General features: G+C 43.3%; 1 protein-coding gene across 3 annotated transcripts in view; it reads left to right on the top strand.

Annotated features, from left to right (window-relative positions):
* DNAH9 (dynein axonemal heavy chain 9) overlaps nucleotides 1–16,580 on the top strand; it is a 316,438-nt gene that overhangs the window by 276,317 nt on the left and 23,541 nt on the right. For 2 of the 3 annotated variants that reach the window (XM_088801911.1, XM_088801910.1), the window contains exons 60-63: nucleotides 3,013–3,206; nucleotides 5,375–5,523; nucleotides 12,849–12,976; nucleotides 15,547–15,774. In XM_088801911.1, the coding sequence (XP_088658037.1) occupies nucleotides 3,013–3,206; nucleotides 5,375–5,523; nucleotides 12,849–12,976; nucleotides 15,547–15,774 (699 nt within the window). Of the gene's footprint in view, nucleotides 1–3,012; nucleotides 3,207–5,374; nucleotides 5,524–12,848; nucleotides 12,977–15,546; nucleotides 15,775–16,580 lie in introns of those variants that run through there. The other variant, XM_088801912.1, reaches the window with a different exon arrangement.

Below are 16,580 nucleotides of genomic sequence, written 5' to 3'. Positions count from 1 at the left end.
TAGTGCACATTGAAGTCTTTGATGAATGGTCTTTTAAAGTGTTTAGTTGGAGTTTTGCCTAAAGAAACAAAATAAGTATAACTGAATAGGACATGATAAAACAAAATTTCTTAAACATTCTATCTGATGAGGAAGATGGATTGCCTTGTTTCCCCAGCTGAACTAATAGGCAGGTAATGAATGAAATCTTTGTGATAAAATACTGCTTTTATTAGTATCCTTTGTAAGAATTTTTCAAGTCTCATCAAATACTGAACTTTAAGGTACTGGGCATGTTCTGCTCTTCATTAGAAAAATCTCATCTGTGATGCACGCCTCTGTTAGCCTTTGAAGGCCCCTCACTACCACTCTGGATGGCACATTAGCACAGTTGTATTTTGCTACACAGTCCAATGTAATTAGGCTAATTAGTCATTTCCATTTAGCTTATTAGAAGGCTAGAAGTGCCTTTCCCTCATTTGGGAGATTAAATGTTGCAATTGTGTTCCACCCAGAGCTTCAAGACAGTGTGTTGCAGACCCAGTCGTGGCAGCTGGGAACACTGAGCTCAGTGTAATTTGCTCAGTTTTGTAGTAACACCAGAGGGGGTAATGGGACTGCAGAAGGGTTAATGATGATGCATGCTGGGAAGAGGGGCTGAAGTGGCTGCCTGAAAGAAGATGAAAGTGAGTTCTTCAGCACAGAGAGAAATAATTACAGCAGCTGTAGCTTTCCTCATCCTGTCAAGAGCCTTCCCGCTGGCTGCCCAGATGTCAAACTTTATTAATTGAGCATTTCCTAAGTGCCAGGCTGCCTGCTAGGCCTGAGACATACAAAGATGACTAAGAAAGTTCTTGCCCACAGGGAACTCACAATCTTGTGGGAGTAACAGATGAATAAACCAGCAGTCACAGTTCAGTAACTATAGGAACCCCAAGAAAGCCCAAGGAAGGACTTTAGAGTCTTCAAAGCATTTGTGTCTACATTAGAGTATAAGCTATGCAGACAACAATTACTTGACCTCATTTTCCAAATGAGAAAATCAAACCCCACAAAGGTTTAAAAATAGGTCCAAGTCATAAGAGGCTTATAAGAGGTGGCATTGGGACCAGAATACTCATTTCCCGGTACTTCCCCCACGATCCTACACATGACTCAACGACATTTTTCAGCACGAATGAAGGTGTGTTCCCTGCTGTAGGTGCTCAGGGTGCATTGGGAAGCTACAGAGCCCATATGAAAGGGCACGTAAAGCCAGGACAGGTGTTCATACACAGGAGAAGAGCCCAGGCAAGCCCAGGTCAAGTGTATATGTCCTTCTCCAACTTTACTCTCCCCTTGTCGCCTATAAGATTCTTCTACTGTAGTCACACTCCTTTCTGTCATGCTCCACACTCTTCCCCATCCAGACTTCGGCTCTTGTTGATCCTCCCCCATAAAATGCCCTTTGCTTCTCTCTGTTGCTATCTCTGCCCAATAGAATTCTACGTACCTACTAAGGCCTCCTTCATCTCCTCTTTCTCTTGAACTTAGGGCTGTAAGCTCTTTGAAGGCATGTCTTTTTTCATTCACCTTTGTATTCTCAAGTACCTAGCATGTAGTGGGCATTCAGTAAATATCAAATGAATGAATGAATGAATTCAAAGAAGGTGTGAGTTCCTTAAAATCCATGGTGTTATGATAGGTGCTTTGGACACAGTCTAGCTTTTAATGTCATTGGAGAGGCCAAACATTCAAGCAGAGATGAGTAATAATGGAAAGGCTGCAGGTAATTCAGTGTCTGACTGAGTGATGGTTATGTGGGCCTCTGAGGAAAGAGGATGGACCCCCCCCCCCCTTAGCTAAAACTGGTTCCCATGTCAAAACAAATGATGCCACACAAGTACCTAAAAGCTTATTACTCATATATGAGACTTTCTGGAGAGAGAAGGGAAGCTCCCAATCAGTCTGAAAATGGCTTGAGAGAGCCAGGAAAGGAGAGTACGTCAGGGTTTTTAATGGAAGTTAGAGAATGGGGCCAGGGTGTGTGTTCCTGTGAATGGGCAAGGGCTTGTGTGGTACAACTTCCGTCCAGCACCAAAGAGGGAGTACCTAGGCTTACTTGTCCACTTGCCCCGATATGGATCCAAAGAAGAAGAGGGAGGGATAAGGCTTAAAAGCTATCAGCAGTCAAACATCGAAAAATTGAGTCAATCTCTAGTAGGAGGGCTGTGTGTTCTAGATTAGAGAGGATGTATGTGAGGGAGGTTGCTGGTTTTGCACTGGACTTTAACAATTTGTAGAACCTTAACAAATAATAATCAGTCATGACCAGCATAAGAAAGGAGTAGAATTTGGCGGAGAAAAGAACAGGACCTCTGATGTGGTGAAGGTAGAGGGAACAAGGAACAAGGAATGGAGTTGGGAACGAGTCTGACACATTTCCACAGTTGGGAGCAGACATGCTCGGACAGTAGGCTCCCTGGTCAACTGGAATGACTGAAGGGAAGCAGTAAATGAAGAGATTTCATTAGCAAGTTAAGCATTTGGGCTTAAACTTTATGGAAGCAGGCAATTCCTAGAAATTTTAGAGTTGGCATTAATACAAAGTCAAATATTCTGGAGACATTTTGAGAAAGGAATTGACAGAAAGGAAAAAAGGAACTGCTAGCAGAATGAATATGGGACTGAAAGGGAGGAGTCAGAGACTTCAGATGCCCAGGTTCTATGACTAGAAAAATCATGGCATCCCTTCTCGTCCCCTTTTCCATGTAATACCCTGCAAGCAAGTGCTGCGCAGTCTCTGCTGCTGGTAATATCCCAAACGCTTATTTACTAAACCTTGCATATTCCTGGGGCAGTTTGCTAAAGGTGAGCTGATCAAAATCCTTCTTCTTCCTTGAGTTTATCTACAGGAAGAGTCAAAGCTCCAGAAAAAAGTATAAATGAGACAAAATGACGTCTGAGTACCATCTTACCCCTCGACCCCAACACAATGCAAATTGCAGCTCTGAGAAAGTGCATTTCAGAGCAAGATTCTCTGACATTTCCTAGGCACTTTCATCAATGGAAGAATTCTATCATCTGGATCGGGACATTGAGGGATCTGCCAAAAGCTGGAAAAAGTTTGTGGAATCAGAATGTCCTGAGAAGGAGAAGTTCCCACAGGAATGGAAGAACAAGACAGCCGTGCAGCGCCTCTGCATGATGAGAACCATGCGGCCTGACCGGATGACCTATGCCATGCAGTAGGAAACAGGGAGGGGGTTGTGGGAAGGCCCGGGAAAGGCATGGGGCAATCTCAGCATGGCCAAGCTAGCAGGGCTGAGCACAAAGGCCTCGTGCTTCTAGTAATGGGAGTCTGTACCAACATCCAGAATCCCATGAGGCCTATTGCTCTGTTTGCCATGCATTTTCTTGTATCTAGCTGGACAGTTTGAAAAGAGATACTCATCAATATCAGTATTGAGAAGGATGCCCGTCACATCTAATGTGGCAGGAGATAATGGATCCAGAGAACAGATGAAAGGGTCATCCTCAGCAGGAGGAACATCTCTTTCATCACAGAGAGAGATGGGTGTGGCTGTAGTTAGGGTGGTAGCAGCATGGCAGAAAGTTAAGAGGGATTTTGCCTCATGACTTCTATTTTCTCTGAGAAGTAGAAAGCATGATGATCGGTTGAGTTTGTGTTTAATGGGAGTTGTGAGGATTGGAGATTTGAGGAGAGTGCTGAAGGTTCAAAATAGGATCTTGAAAGATGGGAGAATCCTGACCAGGGAAACTGAAAGAATTTTGAGTAGCATTGAAGGCACACCTTGTTAAGATCCTGCATTTGTAGTGACACGAGTCTTCACTGTTAGATGACTTTGCACACAGCAGCCCAGGTGTAGATTCAGACTTAAGTTGATGTAGAGCGTTGGTCATTCCAAGTTGGAATGTTAGAATAAGAGTTAGGCAAGGGACGGGAGGTATTGGCAAGAGAACGATTAGAAGTCGTAGGCTGTGCAATCTATAGAGACAGAAAGCAGCTTACTATTCGCCTGGGGCTGGAGGGTGGGATTAGCAATTATCTGAACAGTCATGAGGAACTTTATTGGCAGGGTGAAAATGTTCTAAAACGGGTTTATGGTAAAGATGGCACAGTTCAGTGAATTTATTAGAAGTTATTGAATAGTACACTTAAGATGGGTGAATTTTATGGTATTTCAATTATACCTCAGAAAAACAATAATAATTTATAGGCCATGGACATTACACTGGATAGGAAAGAAGTGAAGAGAATCAGGGGATGGTTTAAAAAACAAACAACCAAAAAAACAAAAAAAACACCAGAGAGGCCAAGGTACTGGAAATCCTGCATCTGTAGTGGCACCAATACAGGCAGAGAATCAGTGGAGCAAGGGTAGATTGCTGAAAGAATTGTAAGGATAGAAAGTTTGGTTCAGAGAATGGGATGTTTCTATTTATGGTTTCAGACATAGGAAATGACCCCAGGTAATGACCAGGATGAGGGTGTGGCCGTGGAATCCGATGGTTCAAGTGGGGAAGAAATGAAGATCCTTAAGAATTGGGAGGAGTATCCTCCTGGGTGTTGATGTCACTCAGGCTGGTCGAGAGAAAATCCATGAGCCAAATGTCCAAGTGGTCAGTGAATGAGTAGAGTGACCAAAGGAATAGCAGGCGACATGAGTGTGCAGGGGTAGTGGTGATATAGCCGGGGAAATGAATCTCAGTGGGGCCACATGAGTGGAGAAGTAATGGTTTAGAAATAGCCATCGTCAGTGAGCAGGACCGTGATACCTTCCCAGTCCTGAGGTACATCAGACGTAGGAGAATGAGCCCCCCTGAGGTGGCTACAGGGAAAACAGTGTCCTTGGGAGAGTTAAGGCCAGGAGCTGGGCCAGATGGTCAGTAAGTGGCTGCAGCGTCTGTGTTTGGTTTTATATACAATGGGACACTTTGGAAAGGAGCATTGGTAAGTGGAGTAAGTGAAAGGAAACAGAGAATGATATGACATGAGAGCACACTGGAAAGGCCGTAAATCATGGGTAGGAATGGAGGATCACAGAGATAGGAAGTATGGAGGCTTTCGCTGCCCGCAAGCTGTCAGAAGCATTGGTCCTGGCAGTCTTCTTATGGATGGTGGTGACATGACCAGTCACTCAGGCTTCCAGAGGAGTCAGCGGTGGCCTGGATGGACGGGGATTTAGAAGGAGTCCCGATCTAGGTGAGCAGGCTGGCAACTAGCAGCACAGGTTGTAAGTGTTGACTTAATAAGTAGTGTTTGGAGTCGGTCCTAGCTCTGTAACTACCGAGCCTGTGACCTTGAGCACATCCTTTCGTTTCTATAGACCCTTTTCTTAAATGTTATTGTTTTGTGACTTATAAACATTGATGTACTTTTTTTTTCTGGCAGACATTTCGTTGAGGAGACTTTAGGAAGCAAATATGTGGTGGGAAGAGCATTAGACTTTGCAACCTCTTTTGAAGAATCAGGGCCAGCCACTCCCATGTTTTTCATCCTGTCTCCAGGAGTGGACCCACTGAAGGACGTGGAAAATCAAGGTGAAAAAACTTCATTATGGTGCCACGGCTGCCCCAGCCGCACGCGCTTTCACCCTTTGCATCTGTCAGTTTCCCTGTTCCAGATTCAAAGCTCATTATGTAGTACTCGCTATTCGCTCACCGGACAGAAAGCAGGGTCACTGCTGAACCAGCAGCAGAGATCATCTCCAGAGAAAGGACTGCTCTAGGCTCTAGATCTATAAGGTAGACTCCACAGTAGCAGGTTCGTAAGGAGACCTTGTCCCGCCACCCACCCATCCCTCTTCCTGTAGCTGCAGCGCGACTGTTCAGAAATTCAATACGATCCTTCCACAGGCTTCCTTGCCCTCAGATTGAAATTCAGACTCTACTGGGGCTCACAGGGGACTTCATCCTCCAGTGCTTCCCTATTTCTCCAGCCTGTTTTCCATTATTAGTTTCCTATTGCTGCTATAACAAATTACCATAAACTTAGAGACTGAAATTACCACTCTTATTTTACACTTCTGGAGGTCAAACTAATCAATGGGGCCCCCTTTTTTCCTCATAAGGACCCCCATGGCTATATTGGACATATTCAGATAATGCAGGATTATCTCCCCATCTCAAGGTCTTTAATCACACCTGCAGAGTCCCCTTTGCCATGTAAAGTAGCATATTCACATGTTCGGGGAATTAGGACGTGGACATCTTTGGGGGCTCATTTTTCTGCCTACATTTCCCCGCCTCACCCCTTTTCACTCTACACAGCAGCCATCCCATTCTCCCAAACATTGTTTCCCCTCCAACATCCCCTTCACTAGGCTCACCTCTACTCATTGTTCACATACCAGTTTCAATGTCACCACATCCAGGAAGCCCAACTTGACTTCCAAGGTGCTAGGATCCCCTCCCATGTGCTCCTAGAGCTTCCTTCTTTCTGTGCATCACATTGTAATTGTCTAGTGACAGTTACGACTTCCTATGAGAATGACAGCTCTTTGAGACTAGGTTTCCTTTTCACCAGAGTATCCTCAGTTCCTAGCACTGTGCTTTTCACGTGAACATAGATGTTACGTGAAGGAATGAGCAATTGAATAACTAATCAAAACTACAATGTTTTGCAAAGTGAACTAAAGACCCGATGGGCTTTTATAGAGCCAAGTCTTTATAGGTAAGAATCCAGACCATGTAATACAACTCCACGGGCAGGCTGTTATGCATCATGTAATGAAAGGAACATACAGCACATGCCTGGTGCTTGGGGGTAGTTGAGATGATGCTGACTTGGCCCCAAAGAATGGATAAGATCTGTATAAGGGAAAGAATTGTCTCATTCACTAATTTAATGTATATTTTTATTATATCATATCCTAAAAATTACAAGTAGCGTATTTTAAATTCTTTTTAAAATACCAATAATATAGAATTTAAAATGGAACGCAACAGTTCCCAGCTCCAGCCCTTCCCATACCAGTCCCCCTTTCCAGACTCTGTGCTTTTGCCCATTTCTGAATTTGGTCCTCCTGAAAGATACTTCCCTATTTCCTACTAATAATCTTTCATCACTATTTCTGAATTTATCTATTTTCAGTATCTATTCCCTGATGTGAAAAATAAAAATTGAGCTCCACCAAGACTCTCTTCTTCCCAAATTTTTAACAGCTTTACTGAGATGTAATTCACATGCCATGCAATTCACTCATTTAAAGTCTATAATTGAAAATTTGTTAATATTTTCACAAGGCTGTGTAACCATCATCACAGTCGAATCCCAAACGTCAACCTGCATCTATTAGCAGTCATCCCCTAGTCCATCCCCCCACCTCCCAGCCCCAGTCCCCACCAATTTACTTTCTTTTTTATTTTTTTTAAAAATTCATTGGGGTGACAATTGTTAGTGAAATTACATAGATTTCAGGTGCACAATTCTGTATTACATCATCTATAAATCCCATTATGTGTTCACCACCCAGAGTCAGTTCTCCTTCCATCACCATATATTTGATACCAATTTACTTTCTGACTCTAAAGATGTGCCTATTCTGGACTATTCCTATAAATGAAATCATACACCTGTGTGGTCTTTTATGGCTGGCTTTTTTCACTTAGCGTAATGTTTTCAAGTTTCATCCACGGTGTAGCATGGATCAGAACTTCATTCCTTTTTATGGCTGTTGTCACAGCTAAGTTATTCCTGACTTTCACCGTTTTATAGAGTTGTGTAGTCCTTCCATCCCCCGGAGGTTTCATTCCTTTCATATTTCCTCATTTTTATTCAATATTTTCCTTTTGAAAGCTTTTATATACCTTGTTGATGAGCAATTTCCTACTGTTCTTTGCCAGTTGACCTCCAGCTATTCCATCATGTAGTTTGAAGCTTTCTGTCATTTCAGGCAAGCTGACCCCTCCCTAACCCATATTGGTTATTTGTCTCTAAATATAGTATCTCAGCCCTGCCCTTGGTTTAATCTTAGCACATATTTCATTACCAGAGGCAATACTGCTGTTCGTAGGTTACAGATTACTTAGGCACCTGTGCCCCTTTCTCTTCTCTTCCTCTCCCTGATGGTTTGATTTGTTTTCTAATGCACCCATTTAGAACATACATGTACTCGGGTGGCATCCATGGTTTCTGCATCTTGGATCTAATCAGTTTGCCTTATGGGCCCCTGTTCTTAAGTCTGGAATCCACATGATTGACCCACACACTTTCCCCTGTTTCCTCTTGCCCCAGCTTATTAAGAAAATGTATTCTCTCTATGCTTGGACAGAGTCTGTGTATCAGTTTACTGTTTTATTCCAGTTAGACTCTTAACAAAGCTTGGCATCCTTTCCCTCTTTTGAGTATGTTATTTCTATTCTTAACTACTTCATTTCTTTATCCCTTTATTTCATCACAGCAGTTCTTAATATTGGGTAGGGTTTTAAAACCCTGAGAGTCAGCTGAAAGCTTTGTTTTCTCATCCTCATTTCAAAACCCCATCCCCTCTCAAACTGCATGAACGCACAGATAAAATTTTGTATATGATTTTAGGAGTTCTCTAAGCCCCTGAAGCTCATTCATTGACACTTAATGAGAAATCTATGCTTTTCTACCACTTTTGTGCCCCTTAGTCTACTCCAGGATTTTCCTTTCTCAACAGTTTTGAAGGAGGGGGAGAGAGGAGAAAGAAATTCCATCCCTATTTCTTGGCCTCTATTTTAACATGAAACCTACCACCATCCACTCCTACTGCTTTCCTTCTTGCCTTCTCAGATTAATCCTTTAACAAGATTAATTTTACCCTCTTTCTGTCTCTTCTCATCACCTTCTTCCTAAATGAGCCACATTTCCTTATTTGCACAATAATGTTTGCTTTTGCTTCACCTGAAAGCAATCATTCTTTGTTTCCAATCACCAGTAATACCTTCCTCCTAGGGTTACTGTGAGGATAAAAATGAAATCTCAGATGTGAAAAGGTTTTTGAAAGGTTAAAGGTACAGTAGCAATGGACGACATTATAATGGTGATGACGATTGGTCTGTTCTTGGAGGCCGCCCAGTTTGCCTTTCTTTACATCTTTTTTCATCCCTTTCCAAAGCATAGCTTCATCTTTGGCCTTCCCAACAGAAGACTTTCCCTTTTTGCTCTTATGCAGGCATCTTCTATGTTCTTTCTTTCACTTGACTCTAGCGTGGTCTTGCTTGGTCTCCATTTTCCTTTATCTAATTACCTGGATTTGACAAAATAAATTCTGTTATTTCCATTTTAGGATCAGAAAGAAGCTGTATCTACCACCTTCACCTTTCACTGCCTCCTTTTTCTCTTTCCAGTGTTCTGGCCAGAACTACTAGGAGCTCACTTAGATTTCTGTAGGCCTGCCACAAGGTGTGTTCAAAGAAACAATTTTCAAGGTAGTGTCTTTGCACACAGATTATCAACACTTGCTTAGAGTCTCTTTTTCATTGTTTCTGGCCCCATTCTCTTTTCTGTAAGAGTTCATTGAAAGTTGGTTAGGTTGGAGCAAGTACGGTCTTTAGAGAGTGGCTTAAAGATTGGCAGATTATTGCTCTTTGTGTGGAGAAAGACTCATTTGTTGAAGTGCCAGGATGCAGGAGCGTAAATAGAGAGAGTGTATCCTCAAGTCTGAGGCTACAAGAAGAGATGGGATTTAGAGAACAGATCGGTGATAGGCAGAGGGAGGACACGTCTTCCACTGAAATGGGGATGAGACATAATAGGAATGTTCAGAGATACAGGCAAAATGGCAGTAAATTGAAGGAATTTCTACCAGATGGCCTATGTTTTCTCAGGGAAGTAGAGAGTGAAGCGAACTGCTGAGCAGAAGGGGGTGAGGGGTCCATTCAGAATTTTAAAGGAAAAGGAAATGAGCAATGTAGCCAACTTCTGGGAACATGAAAAGATTACCAAACAGCATTGAGGTTGAGAATCTTGAACTTGTGGTAGCTCCAATTCACTAAATGTATTATTTTTCTTTGATTAATAGAGTTGTCCAGGGTTGAGATTTTATAAAAGTTAGGTGATGCAGAAGAATTGGCCAATGGAGTCGAGGATTTTGTAAGATCATAGTTCAAATTAAGGATTATTGGTCCAGATTAAAATAAGAGGAACGTAAAGGTAAAGATTACCCCCAATAAACTTAATAAATAAAAAATAAAAAGATTAGGAAAAAAATGGAGGAGTCAATGAACTGGACATTTCACTGAATTAGAATAGTAGGAGAGGTGGGAGTAAGAGAGTAAACAATCAGACAATAGGAAGTAATGGTCATGAGTTGATATGAAGGAATGGTGTTCCAGGAATGGGACAGTTCTCAATGATAATAAAGGTCTCAGGTAAAGCGTTGGGAGTGGATAACAGAAATCGAACAGAGTTAAGTTCTTTGAAGATGAAGAAACATGAGGTTGGATGTTGGCTGTGTTACATAGTCACAATAAAGTTTACCAGGAATGATGAAACAGGAAGTGTGGAAGAAATTAAAACAAGTTCCAAAGCCCCTAATAAATGTGAATCTCACTGGGGAGTTGGTAGAAGGCAGAGAATATTAAAAAGTTAGTAGATAATACAGCCAGGTGGCATGTGTTTTGTTTTGGTTTGGTTTGGGGTTTTTTGGGTTTTTTTGTTTGTTTGTTTGTTTTTGTTTTGTTTTTATGAGAATGGAGCAGAAATAGCCTGCAAGCAGCAAGAGAAGGCTAGAAAATGTTCCTCTTCTTCCCAGCCCACAGGTATGTGGAACTAGGGAGAGGGCCACAGAAGTTGCAATGTCCTCAAGTGGATTAAAGGTTGAAGGAACATGCTATGAAGGTTTTAAGGGAGGTTTCCAATGGGGAATAGTTCCAGGTGACACCACCAGATGGAGAATTGGAAGGAAGATCAGAAAGGGAAAGATAAGTTAAAGGCGGTGGGGATGGGGACACGGAAGCCATAGTACAAAACAATATGCAGGTGAAACCCCAAGAGAACATAACTGCCTAAAGGGGCTTGCTGATGACCCGGAAAGGTGCCTTGAGAGCCTCAGAGTTGCAAATGCAAGGCCCTGGCAAGGTCGCCTTGTCACATGACAAGACTCACATGTGGTGCCGTCATCTTCAGCTGAGTGTTCAGTTGGTGTACATCTGTCAGATTTTCCCCTTCTTGTCATCTCGAAGATCCATTTCTTGCTCCTCAGTCTGATCGTCATGCCTGAAGCCTAGATTAATGAAAACGGAGCCGAGCTGGCCTCTGCAGTGCTAGACTTTGCCCCCAATGGTCCCTCCAGTCTGTCGTTTTCAAAGTAATCTTTTTTAAGCCCCTCTTTCCCCATATCCTTCTTTTTCTAATAAAGAAAAGAAATAGGCCCTTTTGTAAGTAGAAATGTCACCAAGGTTATCTAATAATCCCGGTACCTTTTATCCTGGTATTTTTCTCTGGAATAAATTGTTTATATCCTTGGTTCTAAAGCTGACATCAAATCTATTGCCAGCTAGGATTTATAGAGTTTAATAAGGGTATTTCTTGGGTTTATCTCAGTTGAATCTATAATAACTATTTTTCACTAGAAAAGTCATCATCTTGCTTTGTCTCATCCAGTTGAAGGAGAGTCTATACTTCTTTTAGTATTTATAAGAAATGTCCAATATTGAAAGTTTTCTTTAAATTTCTTTTAACAAGTACATATTCAACTTTAGCTCCTCTAAAACTAAAATTTTTAAGTACAGACTTTTATTCTTTTTGGGTTTTTTTTAATTTCTCTTTTTTTTTTTTTTTTATCTAGTGTACTTCACCTTCCTAGAAGAATTGCTCAATGATTCCTTCCTGGTGTTATACATTTTTATGATCCTTTTGCCTAAAGAATATTATGTAATTTTTCAAAACGTTGTTATATTGGGTTAATAGCTGGTGTCCAAGCAGAACTGGTCCACTATATTAAAGTCATTTCTTTGTGTAGAGTTTTTCTTGGACTGGAGGACAACACATGAGCATTGGTCTTGCTCCAGTGATGTGGCTGTGGTATTTGTGTTGGTAGAGCCGTTCTCTTACTCCATTCCCAACACCAGCAACACCCAACAGGTGTATCGAAATACATCCAAGAGACCATTTACACCTATGCAACCAAGTCCCATGATGTCTTCCCTCGTGCCTCTCTTCACTCTAATTCATGCAAAATGATGAGATAAAACTTTCCCATGTGTTGGGATTAATAGGGGAGGCAGTTAATACGGTGTAAATTATATGAAGTCAGAACTACCTGAATTCTACACCTGCTGGCCGTACATCCCATTAAAATTCCAGGGAAAATATACAGAGGGTCCCACAAAAATGTATATACATTTTAAGAAAAGAAACAACTGTGTTAAAATTACGCTGATGGTAACCACTTTGAGCACCTCTTGTAATTGCAGAAGTCAAACGTGACTTCAGTATATATTGAGTATTACAATTTTAATACAGTTTTCTCCTTTCTTAAAGTGTGTATACCTTTTTGTGGCACCTTCTGTGTATTGAGAGGATAAAGCAGGTGAGACAGGGCCACATCCACATGCTAGCAACTCTTCGAGCCTCTCACACGAGCACTCTTCAGGAAGATGGAGCGAGGCCTGGCACTCAGGTCAGAGGTGTACAGAAGAGCATCAGCATTCTGGGGGCTAAGAGAGGAGGGCAGGTGAAGCACTTTTGGTCTAGACGAGTGCTTCCTTCTGTTTGGGAAGAGAATGCTGGACGCAGCCCACGGTGAAGGATAAAGGTCAGTCTACGAGGCTCCGGGTATGGGTTCAGGCATGCCTCTGTTTGAGGAGTGATATGGAAGTGTGTGTTTCCTTATGAGCATTAGACAATACAGATCATTAGACCCAAGAGATAAATAACAACTCTATACTCCTTGTAGGTAAAAAACTTGGATACACCTGCAACAATCGGAACTTTCACAACGTGTCTTTGGGGCAAGGACAGGAGGTCATAGCTGAGGCCGCCCTGGACCTCGCTGCCAAGAAAGGTCACTGGGTCATTTTGCAGGTATGACCCCTCTTCCCTGCTGGGGGTCGTTCTGGACCCCATACCTGTCTGGACCTCACATCACAGTCTCTGGGTTTCTCTGCCCTCTTCCCCTCTGACCCACCTTTCCTTCCACACCCTTGCCCCCTTCACTTCCTTCTCATGTCTCTTTCCAATTCTCCTCCCTCATGTTCTTTTCCTCACCCCACCTCCAATAACTCCTCTCCTCTTTCTCCTGTTCCTACCACTCTCTCTGGTTTAAAGAGCTCTACTTACAAAAGAAAGCCGATTCCTACCCGAATGCATACTCAGAAAGTTGACATTCAGTTGAAGGCCATGGCAGCTGGATTTTTTTTGTCTGCTGAGCTCTTCCCATGGATTTCATAGAACTCCCTTGCAGTATTTTTCCATTGTGTTACATGTTTTCTGTTCTCTGTTACCTGCATGATTAGAACATTGCCTGTGTAACTAGAACTTGGCCTCATCATTGAGAGTTCACGTTGGTGTTTGGAAATCTGGATAACCCACTGCTGATAATTTCAGTAAACCCTTACGAGAAATAAAGGCCTTCTCTTCTCTTATGGCCTGTCCTCCTATTCCTGTTTTATACAACCTGTATGCATGCTGGGGCTGGGGCCGAGCATGTGCCTTACTCCTCTCTCCTATAACGTCCTACCACCACCTCTATTAGCACATCCATGGCTGTCAAGAGGATTTAATATATGGGTGTGTTCTTCACTGCATTTCCCTGGGGAAAGAGATGTTCCTTATTTACCTTTTAGCACCCAGCACATTACTGCAAACATAGTACACGCTCAACTCAATGAAGAAATCAATGAAGAAAAAATAGATGACAAAGCCAGTCACTCCCATCTTGTCTTGACTGATTACCAAGAACTTCCCCATCTCTTTGCTATTGACTGCACCTCGTCTTGCTGCTGGGTCTTCATCAGTTAGCCTATTATTTATGTGGTGCCTAACAACTGAGGGAGCTGCCACTCCCTGCGATTCTTTTTCCAGAAACAGTGGGAATCTCATAGAAAAGATGGTGACAGGTGGGGTTCCTGCTTCCTCCCATGTGGATCTCCACGTGCTGGGGTGTGTGCTCTCCACAGCTGTCTCAGGTGCATTTGCCAAAGAGACCCCCTTCTGGCACTAGTGCCTTCAGGAAGCCAGCCCTCAGCCGATGAACAGGGAGTGTTTCCTCCCCCAGAACCTACCGGCTGCCCAGGACCCCCACATCTGGTGCTGATGTGGTTTCTGAAAGCTCACGAAGATTAAACCCGGAAGTTGGAATTCCCAGAGAAGTAGCAGTTACTCGCTAACAGAACCCTGGCTCTTGGGCAGCCCTGGCTCTCGGGCAGCCCACTACAGTCTGCACTCCAAGAGAGAGATCATAAATGAATTCTTTAATTTACCATGTTTTCATTTCAACAACCACTATTAACTCTTATATGGCATTTTATAGTATGCAATGCCCTTTCAAACCCATTACCTTTGATTATTTGTAGCAACTCTGTGAAATGAGTATGGCAAATATTATTGTTATTTCTTTTTATAGAAGAGAAAGCAGCACTCAGAGACCAGATTGCTGTGGCCTAAGTACTATGCTCAGTGACGTGCTGTGTATTTAAGCCTCTGCAAGCAAGCTTCCTCAAATATTTATCGAGGAGCTTTTCTCCATCCATCATAATGAAGCATATTGCAAGGAAGCAAAGGGACTATCTTTACTAAAGTGAAAGGAGCATTCTGCAAAGTAGTATTGAAAAATATATGTAGGTTTAGATAGACAGACAGACAGACAAATAGAAATCCCAATGGGGAGAGAAGAGCTCAAAGACACAACAGAGGGTCTTGGGCTTGGAGTAGGGACATCTGTGAGCAGTAGTGACTCTGTGTGGGAAGATAAGTTTGGAAACAATTAGCTGAATGGTTTGGAGAGAGGGAGGACGGCATCAGGAAAACTAGCTAGAAGGAGTTTAAATCAGTGCTTTTCAAGTTTTATCCTGCATCCCAATCACTGGAGGATCTTATTAAAATGCACTGATTCAGTAAGTCTGGGTGACGCCTAAGAGTCTGCATTTCTAACTAGCTCCCAGGTAATGCCAGCATTGCTGGCCCATGGGCCCCACTTTTGAGCATCGGAGTTCAATAATCCAGGCATCGGATGGCAGGGATCTGGATTTGGAACGTAACCACGTCAGACTCCTACAACGTGGCCCCCAGTCCAGCAGCATCACCATCACCTGGGAACTTGTTCACAATGCAAATTCTCAGGCTCCACCCCAGACCTACTGAATCAGAGACTCTGGATGGGACCCAAGCAGCTTTGTTTCAATAAGCCCTCTGGGGGATTCTGATGCATAATCAAGTCTGAGAACACAGTGCAGGAGAGACTTAAGATATGAGGGAAAGGGTTCGATTGCAGGATAGTAGGAGGTCCCCATTACTGGGAATCCCAAGACTCAGCCTACAGTGTGATTTATTTTAAGCTACGGCCAGGTCCCTCCTCCAGCTGCCTCCCTAGTAACTGTTTACTGCTAGCGTAACTAAGCAGATGCCTGTATTGAGGGGGACTTCCTTCCCACCAGAACATCCACCTGGTGGCCAAGTGGCTCAGCACCCTGGAGAAGAAGCTGGAGGAGCACAGCCAAAACAGCCACCCAGAGTTCCGGGTCTTCATGAGTGCAGAGCCTGCACCCTCCCCTGAGGGCCACATCATCCCCCAGGGCATCCTGGAGAGTGCCATTAAGATCACCAGTGAGCCTCCCACAGGCATGCATGCCAACCTGCACAAGGCCCTGGACAACTTCACTCAGGTACGGCCTGGGAGGGCGAGAGGGGTACCCACCTCACCACCAATTCAGCTGGGTGGGGGCAGAACGTGAAGACGGGGTGGGGTGGGGTGGGGACCAGCTGGGCTACGGGGAAATGCCAGATGGGAGCAAAATGTGTTCTCTTGGAGAGTGACCTTCACCCCGTGCCTACTTGGTACAACCTGCCTCCCAAGTCCCTGATACACCTGGGAGACCCGAGCTTAGGGTCTTTCTTGGGCAAGAGGTATGGGAAAATTTTCTGCAAGTCCTCATGTTAACTAAATATTCCAGGATGGGAAAGGGCATGTTGCTATAAATCTAATTGATATGATTGATATACTGGTCACACATTTATCGGCTAAGCATACTGTCTTCAAGCAGGGGGTTGACCCTCACATTGAGATGATAATAGTTGATACGTGCCTGCAACTTGAGTATCAGGGCTTCAAATAATCCAGTGGTTGGGCGGTGGGGATCGGGACTTGGAATGTCACCATGAGTTAGACTCTTAAAGTGTAACTGGCAGGACAGCAACATCAGCATCAATTTGTTAGAAAGTAGATTCTCAGGCCCCCACCTAGACCTCCAGAATCATCTGTGTTCCAGCAAGCTCTCCAGGGGATTCTCTTATACTGTCAACTTTGAGAACCCTATGCTACAGTGAGACTAAGAATAGCTTCAAATGCAGGCTACTCCATTACTGGAATTTCCATTTCTGGGAATTCTAAGACTCATCTTGTGGAGTGTTTATTAAAAGTCTAGACCAAGCCCATGGGTGGCTGACTCCATATGTAAAGTAGCACTTGCAA

The sequence above is a fragment of the Rhinolophus sinicus genome, chromosome 12, assembly GCF_057876585.1.
Source record: "Rhinolophus sinicus isolate RSI-liver-muscle chromosome 12, RSI-T2T, whole genome shotgun sequence".
In the NCBI taxonomy this organism is placed as follows: Eukaryota; Metazoa; Chordata; class Mammalia; order Chiroptera; family Rhinolophidae; genus Rhinolophus; species Rhinolophus sinicus.
This window is presented reverse-complemented; position numbering and strand designations above follow the sequence as displayed.